Source organism: Bombus huntii, chromosome 1 (genome assembly GCF_024542735.1).
Source record: "Bombus huntii isolate Logan2020A chromosome 1, iyBomHunt1.1, whole genome shotgun sequence".
Lineage (NCBI taxonomy): Eukaryota > Metazoa > Arthropoda > Insecta > Hymenoptera > Apidae > Bombus > Bombus huntii.
This window is the reverse complement of record NC_066238.1, coordinates 4,185,193-4,197,370: the sequence shown is the minus strand read 5'-3', so window position 1 is coordinate 4,197,370 and position 12,178 is coordinate 4,185,193. Positions and strand designations below refer to the sequence as shown.

Here is a 12,178-nt window from a genome sequence, read left to right as displayed (position 1 = left end):
CCGTCCAACATCTTGACCCAAAAACTCGCTTCCGTCTCCCCATCCGCAACCTTGCTCACTAAATCCCCCTTTAACAACATTCCTATCCCGTCTCTCCTTTCCATCCCAAAAAAGAATTACCATAATCAAAGAATCCTACCATCTATACCCTACATCTTGAAAATTCTTTCTCACATAAACATCCTGCCCGAATCTCATCGACATTGATCATCAATCAACGAATAAGAATCATCAAACGAGGCACCTTCGAATCCCATCCATGGTTCCTTATCGTACTAAAGGTCTCCCCATGTTTCTTTCTTTAGACGTCTTTCTACCCCTCTTTTTGCACCTTTCTACTGCCCCTGTGTTCGTTTAGCTCGCGATGAATTACTGTACAACAATAGATAGAGCGGACGCTGTCGCGTTGCACACATATACAGGGTGTCCGAGAATCACAAATGAGCAAAGGATAATTCTTCATGAAAAAAATAAGTGGAAAATGTAAAATAATGTTTTCGTTTTTTAGGCTTCGTCTTCGAGCAAAACAATTTTCAATTTCCGTCGAGTACACATGTATTAATTCTTTTCAACTTGACAAATTTTGTTTCTGCTCGTGTTTATATTATATTGCTATAATACTTTCAGTTGATCAGTGCTATAAGTCTCTTTTATCGTATTCGACTCGAACGATTTCGTAAATAAGGTAGGGCTATGTATTATGTTTAAAGATCAATTTTATCGATGTAGAAAGTGTCCTAAACACATCGATGATAATATTTATACATACAGTCCTTGTAATGTACTACCTGTATCATTTAATTCTTCTACTCTCATAATTCATAATTCTTCCTAATACTCCCATTATTATCAGTAAATATACATATAATAATACATTACTGGTTTAATAAAACCAACGTAGACAGAATTTCGTAGAAACGTAGAACGTAAAAACGTAGAACGTAACAACGTAGAAAGTTAAAACTTAATGTCACAATCGACAACGTGTACCGAGCAGATTATCGAAATCGCTTTTCTCCAAAACGAAGCACCATACGCAAAAATTCTATCCAACATTTTCGACCTATTTTTTTTTTTTCATCATAAATCACCTCTTGCTATACCTTCTTCGATTACTATACGCCCTGTACATACACGCGAGCATACACACGCGCTTGTAAACTTGTCTGCCGAGGAAGGAGGGCGGGTTGCGTAATTTAAATAATTCAGAAATGACCCTGACCCCAGTTAGGCCGCGGGCTGACCTGCAGAGCCGGCGATTACAATCACAATGCGGCGTCGAGTTCTCAGGGTAAGACAGGTAGCACGGCGTGCCCGCATACATTAGATCGAGCGAGGCATCTACCGTGCGTGCACACGCGGACAGACTCGCGTCCGTGTCTCTGCACGCGTGATTTTATGCACGAGAAGCGCTAACAGCATGAACGGGTGAGTCCGCGTTGTTGGCCCATAAAAGAGGGTCCAACTCTTTTTCCAAAGCCAGCTCCAGAAGCTGGCACACATTTAACCGGACCGGGCGAATTAGCATAACGACGTCGTACGATATTTCGTTGCGGGTTTGCCACTGAAAATCCCACGGTGAGGACGGATATCTTTTTCCTTGGCTACGATCGAGACGATCCGAACGAATGCTCGTTGGAGGAACGGTCGCATGGAAATTCGTGAGAAGTCGTGGATCGGACGGATCGACGTTTGCGGATCGGCGCACAAAGTGGGTCGCGGTACGCTCCAAGGGATCGCATGGAAATTCGTGAGAAGTACCCGGGTACAGAGGAGAGTTGAAGGATTGTCGGATGAATGGACGAGTCACGGTTTCGCTGATTTACTTCGTGAATTATTAATTGGAAGATCGTGCATTGTGACATGGATCCGTAACGATCGCTATGAACGTTCCGTGCTACGGTTTGGTATCGTTTGAAGATCTTGAAACGGTTTAACGGAAGAAAAATTCTATGCTTGATTGTCGAGATGTATCTTTTGTGCAGATGAAAAAGGTTCAACTGCGACTGCACCATATTTCCAGGAGATAATTATTCTGAGATATCAAGAAAAATCTGTCGAACAGGAAGTATCGATTTGATGATGTAAATGAAAGAAGTTTATAGAAGATGAATCAAGTTTTTCTGAAGCGATTTTCTTAAAATGTTAAGATATAGCGTCTTGCAAACAATAAGCATCGATTTGATGAGGTTGACGAAGAAAACTCGTAAAAGATAGATGAAATTTTCTTAAGATGAGCGTGTTTCGTATAAAGAATGATTACTAATTCGTTAGAATCTTTGTGATCACTCTTTCACAAGTTTCCAAGTATTTTACATGATCATCATCGATCAAACAATTTTAATAGAAATTCTTATTACCCGACATATGGAAACCATCTAAAATCATCTTCGATACAGATCCGTAGAAAATCGCAAGAATTAATACCGTAAAGAACAACTTTAAACTCAGTGTAGACATACAACCAACGAATCATTTCCTCTTATCCAAGAACAAGAGCAGTTGAAAATAACACTTATGAAGATGAATCAACCCTACATTACCTACAGTACATTATACATAAAAAGTTTAATTACTTTAATACATTTGAATAGAATAATTATTAAATAAAAAAAAAAGAGAAGAATAATATCAATATATTCTTCTATGATATTTAGAAAGTTTTTTAACATGGATAGCAACCAAAAGATCCTATCAAAACCTATCATCCGGCCGATACATATATCGAAACCATCAGAAATCCTCTCCAATACAGATCCCGAAATCGCAAGAACCAACAGCGCAGAGAGCGACTTTAAACCGATTTTAGACGTATAACCACGAAATCACCACCCACCCCATTTCCCCTTCTCTAAGAACAATGGCGATTTGGTACCTCCGGTACAGCGTAGCGTATACCGTTTCACGTGATCGATGGCAATCGAACATCGGGAGGATGGATCCGCGAGGATAGAAATTTGCATCCACGATGCTGGAAACCAAACACTCGAAGGGTTGAAGGCTGGCATGCAGATGAGCCGACGTAGCCGCCCTCGAAAGCGGATGTTGGCAGTCTGCAGCTAGGTAGACAATGGGCCAGTGCCATTATGTCCGTCGAATCCTAAAACCCCATAGAGTCGTTCTTCTCTGTCTATTATCCCGCTGGTGGCAGGCCACATTGTGTATCCGGTCTGCTACGGGACCCCGGCTATTGTCGGCCCACCTAATTATTCGCAAATCTTCCGCTCGTTGCCAGTACATATCCCGCCACCCTCTCTGTCTCTCTTTCTCTCTCTCCTTCTACTAGTTTAGTCTCTCTTCTATGAGCTGGCTCTCAGCATCGCGAAATTCCGTCTTTGGCCCAGGGGCTCGTTGTTCACCGTGTAATTCAGCTCTAGTTCGAACTGGCTTGGCTTACGAGCGATCATCTAGGAGAATGGGAAAGAGAGAGAGAGAGAGAGAGAGAGAGAGAGAGAGGGATTTCGCGTCTTGCCTCTCGACGTAGCCGCAATTAAATCGTGGGACCCCCCATTCTTCGAATCCGGTTCCGACCGATCTGATACGAGATGGCAGCGTTTAACGCGCCGATCGCGTTTCAGACCCTGTTCCTTTATACTTTTTCGTCTTTTTTTGTTCAGTTTAGGTGAGTTGTGAAGTCAATTTGCTGTTGGACCAGTGTTACGGTTGCACGGTACAATTTATGCAAGTATGCGTGTAGACCTGTATCTTGTGTTTTGCAAGCTATTTGCGCGTTTATAAAATTAATTGATCCGCGGAAGTGATAAGAGAGGTATGTTAATCATTAGATCGAATGATGTAGGTCCGATATTTTAAGTGCACGGATTTTTTATGGAATCGTACGATACTTTTGTATGCGATCGTTTTGTGAAATTATCAAGACATACGTGTATGTAATATAAAGCCATAGACATGCAGCCGTGCTCGTAAGTATTAGGGCTGGTTAATCTGATATTAAAAGTAGCATAGCTAGTTAATCTCATACGGAACGTGATAATTCATCCAGATTATTAACTAAACGAAAAACAGTTTGAATTATGTATTCATTTATAAAATGTACGAGGCCAAGGAATGAGAAACACAATGAGGCGTTTAATAATGAAAATATTAAAATTTATCAGCGACGGAGTAAAAATTATATAAATATTTTTGTAATTATAGTAATCATAATGAGAAGAAATTTAATTCTAAAGTATATAGGGTTGTTTTATATATTTTATGATTCCAAACGAAATAATGTTGAAGATTTTAATAAGTCAATTTTTTCTAAGTCTTCTAATTACTTACGAACGATGGTACGTATGTAGATAAAAATATTGCACTATTTTAACAAAGCAAGTGTAAGTAATATGATTTGCCATGCGTCTCTGTGTACTCACCTCAGGATCTGTTGAGTTAGGCCGATTGAAAGCGTAGAGGGGTGCGAGTTTCTCGTAGAGATTTATACGATCATGTAGAGATTTGAAAGGATTCTTGGTGCTGAAGAAGTCCAGATCGATGTCTAAAATATATGGTGTATTCCGCTCGGGAAGATATTGACGCAAAGCAGAACTAATTGCGGTAAAATCATCTTTCTGAAACACAAAAGTTTCGATTTCGTTAAAATTATATTGACACTTCTACTATCCTGACTTTTATCGAATAGAAAAAATGTTAAAAAAGATTCTCGTCTTCAAAACGATATTTAAAACTACCTACAAGAGGATCAAAATATTTGCCGAGGAAAAGATCTCTATTATTTCTATTATGTCCAAGATTTTTATCCGTGCTCTTATATTTAAAATATTTCTTTAAAAATAAAATACATCTCATCGTTCCGTCTCCAACATTTTATAACACTTAATGAAATCACTTTATATAATGAGATATGAAGCATTTTATAGAACCGTTTTATAAAAGCAACAACAAATTACACAAATATTTTGTTACATTCATTTTATTCATAAGAAATATTTTATTACACATAATAAAAATATTATATCATCACATTGTACCAAATATATTATACTTAATTTTTTCTATATTTTATAAAAACATTCAATTACAACCATTTAATTCATAAAAAATATTTGCACACAATCTAACAAATCCACCATTTCATTTTTTCTTATTCTCCAAAAAAGAAAATACGAAAGAAAAAGTACTATAAATCGAGAAACATTCGAATCGATCACAAACGATCCAACCACTATCCATCACACGCTCAAGCCTTATTTTGCAACTCATTGATCGCAATTTCGAAAGCCGGCATTTCTTTCCCGCAGGGGAGTTAGAGATTCTAGGCCGGACCAGACGGGTTGGATATTGTTCGAAACGAGGCTAAACGCTGGCCATCGTTGCAAAAAGAGGGGTGGGCTTTTTGTGTCGCGCAAAAAACAATGACTGCACTCGAATTAATCCTGTTAGAATTGATACTCGTCCCGGCACCGGGATCGCAATTTGCATGCGTTCACAACAATGAAACGCGAGCGGCGCTCGCTGCCATGCTCCGCGGAGGGGTTGCGAATGTCGATCGAGGGGGTGGAGGTTTCGAAAGCAAAGCCAACAACGATCACTATGGTCAGCGGCTCTCAAACGTTTAATACGGGACCTTCGATAGGCCGGCTGTCGTGTTTTTCCTACTGCTGTCTCGAGTGATCGCGTAATGAAATTTAATTACCGTCCCCGTTTTTTTCTTTCCTTCTTTTTTTTCGTTTCGATCCTCGCGCCAAACCTGTGGATGAAACTGATCAGAACCGGTGCAATGCAATTTTGTCAAGCGTGACCGGGGCGACGCTATTTAAAAAGAATTTAGAGCATCGACTTGTTTTTTCTAATATTATTTTGATTAAATATCGAGTTATTTTGAAGTATTCCTAACGATCTATTGAACATTTTATAAGCGTACAAATATGTGTACATACTTGGATGATATAAGTTGTTCTTAAAACTTGGTATAGTTTTTTGTTTTTATGAGAACCGTATGTTAATTGTATGTTTACAAATTTAATTTTTCTTTTAGCTGTTTTATTTATGTATTATAAGTTAATGTATGAACTGTTCGGAAGTCACATTGGCCAGCCGTATAAATTAAAAGTAGAGGATAGCGATGATGTTATGAAAATTATTTCATTAACTTTAAAATTTATTATTATTTATGCCACTTCCTTATGATGAATAAATTTATGGAAATAGGTCGTCTTTTTCTTGAAAACTGTACATTAATTATGTTCTTGTGCAACGAAATCTAGAAATATACAAAGAGTAGAGATTAATTTCGTTTCTCGGAAGTTCATATACATATAAACATATAAAAATCAAAGTGCCCTCCTACACCAATATTAATCGTTCGATCTTTGAAGGATTAAACGCTAATTATATACTGTGATACTAAAAATAAACACTTGTCAGAAAACGTAATTGATCAGTTTAATTTCCGAGTGGTTTACATATTAACCACTTCGATCAGTTGACCACGTCTCGCTTGAAATTTTACAACGTGAAATAATAAATATTTTAGCTACATGTTAAGTGAAATTAAAAATTTAATCCACTTTTACGAAACAGAATATACTATTTTCCGATTCAGGCAATATTTTACTTCTTCACATATTCATAGACATTTATATTCAAATTTATTATATATTCACTGTTTGTAATTTCAGATTGAAATAATAATTAACAATATGGAATATAAAACAATTTAACGTTAAGTTGTTACCACATATCAAAATATCAGATAATATTTTATTGCAATTGTACTTATCGATCTACGAATTTTATTATTTAATACAAACGCAGCATACCGTAATTAAGACCCTAAAGAGAAATTAATACCGAATACGTTCAAACGCAAGTTTACGCGATTACTATCGCCACTAATAAACAAATTAATCTGTCGTTCCCAACAGTGTAAAACGCCCGAGAGTACACGAAAACTACCCGCTAATTTAACGAATTCCATTTATTCTTTCGAAAATATTCTACGACATACCGTTGACAAAAGATTGGAGAAAACAACCCTTACAAATCAAACCTTTCAAAAACCCACTCCAAACCAACAAAGAGTCACTCTATTCTCTGGCAAATTTTTTCCCAAAAGTTCCTGCTAAAAAAGAGCCAAGTGTTCCCTGCAAAAATCCGAAAAGCATGCACAGCGAAACCGCATTGGGCAAACATTAGAAGCACGCTGCAGAATGGTCGGTCCTCCGTATGCGCATTTATTTGCATTCGCCTAACATCAGCTTTTTGGTTGCCCTTCGCTCCTTCTCCTTGCAACAGAGAGCAAGTTGGAAAGAGAAAGGATAAGACGAAGAAGAAGAAAGAGGAACGTCCGGACTATTTTAGCAGAAGAGAGACCGATTGAAAAAGGTGTGTTCGTTTCTTCTTTCTTTCTCTCTTCCTCTTCTATTTTTTCCTTTTTTTTTTTTTTTGCTCTGCTTGTCCTCGTGACAAAGCACCGTTCTTTTACGCTGAACTACCAAAGCTCTTTCTGACTGAAACCCGTTTCCCGTTTATGCGAACCGAACCGGCCAGGGTGTTCCTGACTGGGATCGAGGAAGGACAAAGGACTCTTACGGAATCCCCGTTGCGCTTAAACCAACAGCTCTGGCACAACACGCGTAGACATTTCTGTGACGTTCGCACAGGAAAGAGAGAGACCAGTGCACGATGTTTAAATATTCTTGTTATATCGGTTTCCTTGCTTCCTTCGTTTTCGACATACGAGAAACCTGTTAAGTTTGATTTTTATTTTAGTTTGGTTTGGTCTTTGAATTTCAGTCGTTTTATATTCATGTTTGTTCTAGGTTTTACATTTGGTCGTTTATTGTAGATACAGTAAAATCTTGATTATTACGACGGTCTTGTAAATTCGAACTAATATTATTAATGAAATTTTATAAGTCATACGTAAGTTACAAGTCATAAGCATTGATAAATACACTTGAATGTTAACAAGTCTGGCAATAAAACAGATTAAATTTTACAAATTATAAATTTTCTGATTATACAATTTGATGAAAAATCATGCAATGATAAAGGTGATTTACCAATAGCGTTAGCTGGTAAATTATTATGTGACAGGGAATAAAATATCGATTAACATAATCATTAACTGGTTGAAGGAAAACTTGGAAATGGTACATGCATTATGAGAAACATTGGAAACAAGAGTAGAACCATAAAAAGATATATTTTGTTGCTATTTAATATTAATATTTATAATATGACTTTAAACAAATGATTTTCTCTTCTATGCAAGTAAACTTCTGTAGTTTACGAAATTCGAAATTGAAAGTTTTTGCGTCGTCTGGAAAAAAGAAAAAGAAATGGTCGAAGTGTTTTGTATTTCAAGGCCCCGTATCGTGCACCTCATCTCAATATCTATCGCGTTGAATTTTGAGTAGCGAAGATGACACAGTGACATTTATATCGATTATTCTACGATGTCTCTACCATTCTACGATCTTATATTTTAAAAGTACAACCTACACAACTTAAACTAAAACGTACAGCACCTATTCTAAAAATACAACTTACAAATAAACATCAACCTAACTCACCAAAATTTAAGCCAAACCTAAAAATCGGATCCGCGGTCAAAAACAAAGATCCCTCGATCGACATCGTCAACCCGTGTCATAAAACACCCACGTGGCGTAAAAACCGCGTGAAATCATCTTCCACGAGAAGAGAAACGCAAAACACGGCAGGAAAAAAAACGAAAGGAATAGAACGACAGGGAAAAAAGATCGGGCAAACAATCGTGGAACGCGAGCGTAACGCGAGCAGAGGCGTCGAGACGAGTCATTCGGGGAATTAGGCAAAAGAGCCGCGGCCTCGCGAGTGCTCGTGAAAGCGCAACGAGGCCGGCGACACCGTGCCACTTCGGGTCAAGACAATGCGTCGATTTGCATACGGCTCTGCTCGGCTTAATTGCGCTCGTGGCGCGCTGTCGCGATAGACGGCCGTCTGTTCGCTTAATGCGCGTGGAAATGCCTTCTTCGACTTCGCCACGCGTTCCTCTTCAACCATTCGCGTGCTCGCGAGTGGTCCCCATGCCACACGGCCGAAAATATCTGCCGAAATCGAACCGACGGATTATCGCGTTATTGCACTTACCAGAGAGTGCAACGGCCTCCCTTGGATTCCAAGCGAGAAACACGTAAAATTAGCAGCTTCTCCACTCGTGGACCACACTTCTTCAAATCGTCTCGATGAACGAGTTTTGCATTGGGTTTCAAGTGAGGAGAAAAAAAAAAGAAAAGGAAAAGCAAGAAGAATATATAAGGACTGCAGGAGAGGAAGGTGATAAATATATTGTTATCGTTTTTTTGATTTTAATGTCGCTTTATGAATTAACAGGAGAATCCTAATACGCGACATGATGTTGGTTGTGGTACAAAAAAAATCGATTTTGGCTTTTTCATGCTTTTTTATAGGCAATAGTAACTATGCTCTTTGTAATGAGACTAACTTCAAGTTTCTTCGAATAATAAAAGTAGAGAATTGTTCATTGCAATCATTTCAATTACGAAACATTCGTAATTGGTTGCACGAGCTTCGCTGCTCAAAACTATCGTAGACTACGTATCCTGGTCGGTCTTAAACGACATGCGTAACATAGCTGAAAACGAAACAGATCTCTCTTCTGGAGTGCATAACATTAAGTTTTTTTGCACGCTAAAGTTGTTAATCTTTTTTTATCGGAGTACGTCACATATGCGCTGCTCGCAAGCCACGTTGATTAACTCCATAAACTAAGAGGCAAAGAAATGTTGTGTTGAATGTCATAATTTATACAGAATTTCCTAGGAACTTGTATTTATTTATATCACTTTCTTGCGACAGATAAGTTTCTGAAAGTGAATATGTAATCCGTATCTCCCAGAAGATCGAGATTAATCGCGTATCTAGATAATAAGATTCAGAAACTTACAAAAAGTGAAGTTGACCAGTTTCAGCTTCTCAGAGACTGACGTACGTGTAATGTTCTTTAGTAAAAAAAAAAAAAAAGGATAACGTGCGAGAAGTTTGAAATTAGACGCTAAAAAGTACTCGTATGAGTTTCTGTTGGTGTCTCGCAGGGCTACGCATATATCGAACGATTGGCGATTGTCCACGTGAGACACGGGCTGGATTGTTAAAGGGATAATTCCCGACAAACGAGCAATACTTGGAACAGGGAAACGGGGCGTCCACGTATCTGCCCGGCTTATACGTCGAAATCATTAAGCGCGCGATTGCGCAACAGCTGTAATCCCCTATCTTTGTCACGCGATTTTTCATTTGCATCGGTGCCTCGCCGTGGCTGTTATCTCGCCGCCACGCACAAGCGTGACGAGCATCGCCAGCGCTGTTCTGCAAATACGTAGTATGTGTTCGATTCTAATGACTCACTAGATAGAGTTAAGCAATTCTGACCGCGATGTATCATCGCGAAGAAACAAAGAAAAAGCTGCTCGGCCTGACTACGATAACAATTTCCCTGTAGGTCGTATCTTCTTTGCATTGTCGTATGACTTCGTTACACTGTTTTGATGAGTAATCTATTGTAATTCGAAATAATAGAGATAATGATAATAATGTCAATGGTAGTGGTAAGCAAGGTAACATGAGTCATAGATATGTTTGGTAACATTGTAGAATTCGTTAATTATAGAATAATGGATTTCGTGGAAAAAGAGTGACTGCATGATATTTCTGTCGATGGTGTAATAAATAGATAATTGTTGCCCGTTCATGTCAATTTCAAATATGACAAATGTTCTACAGGGGTAATGTGATTTCAGCACATTAATCTACGGTTGTAGATTATAGGTTTGAGTAGGGACAAGTAGAACATAATGTAATAAATACATAATTGTTCTCTGTGGGTGTCAATTTCAAGTAGAAGGAGTATTCTAGAAAAGTAATGGGTTTTGAAGAAGAGATAGCTGTAGATTATCTGTTTGGATAGGTATAAGTGGAACATAATTTTGATTAAGTTAATTAAATTCAATGCTTCATAGGAAAACTGGTTCGTTGACAATCCGACGAGACAAATTTCCTTGAATTTCTTTGTTAGAATTTTTATTTTTAATATTCAACAAAGCTGCAAACATTTAAATACCGATAAAATATACGATTCTATTATTCATCGAGAACACGGACGAGCATCCCAGACATTTTTTAGATTTTTGGAAGCTCGGAATAATAAAACAATTTAACCTATATAATAAAAGCGATTCAGTTTGCCTGCGATAGGTTAAATTCCACGCACTGCACTTTAGCCCTTGCTGATCCGAGTCACACGAGACATTCCGTCGCATAGAGGTTCATTCTCGATAAATCATTTTAAAAAAATATACATTACTTGATTATATCTTCATACTTTTATAACCAAGTAGAAACACGTATGCTCTTTTATCATTTCTAACGTACGACCGATGCTTTAAACTATATATTTTAAATTACGTTTAACTTCTTCTTATTCTTCGATTAATTTATTCTTGGAAATTTATCGAACTGGAAATGAAATTATCATCGAAGCCTTTGTACGAATATTCGAGCGGAACGAAACTTCTCGTTATATAAACTCAGACAAAAGATCGATATAAAATTATCTATTCTAAACACGTGCTAAAAATATGTTTACAAAACTACTTGTAAGACACAGCTGCAAAATCATATCTATAACGTAAATATGAAATATTGTTATCTCTCGTAAAGCGTCGATTATATTAACGAAATTAGAATTAAGCAGGGAATTGCAAAATGAAAACAAGCTTTATTCCATTCTAATATAACTCTAATATTCTAATATAAACTGCGCAAGGAAGTTAACAGCTCGCCAACAGATATTTATTGAGAACAAAGGTGGGGAGTGATCTAGATCGCGGCCTCGCGATTTGGTTCAAAGATCACTCGCGCGTCTTAAATCACAGAGGAGGCCGACGAACATCTGCACGGTGGAATTCGAAGATTGCGCAAAGCGTGAAGAGCTTCTATCACCGTTAAACTGGGACAGGGAAGAAGAGAAAAATTAATCACGGCGCTTCAAAGAAGCACTCATTGCCGCGCTCGCGATACTCCGTGTCTTCAATTCAAGAAAGCGCTAGATTCATCGCGAAATGACGTTTTAATGATCGGTTGATTAAACGACACAATTCCTGGAATTTGTTGCAATGTGTTTCTTGGAAATTAGAAATCTTAGCTATAA

General features: G+C 37.8%; 1 protein-coding gene across 1 annotated transcript in view; it reads right to left on the bottom strand.

The window, feature by feature from the left end:
• LOC126870707 (UPF0489 protein C5orf22 homolog) overlaps positions 1-12,178 on the bottom strand; it is a 419,981-nt gene that overhangs the window by 310,448 nt on the left and 97,355 nt on the right. Inside the window, exon 2 of the mRNA XM_050628660.1 lies at positions 4,377-4,571. Coding sequence (XP_050484617.1) covers positions 4,377-4,571 — 195 coding nt within the window. The remainder of the gene's footprint in view (positions 1-4,376; positions 4,572-12,178) is intronic.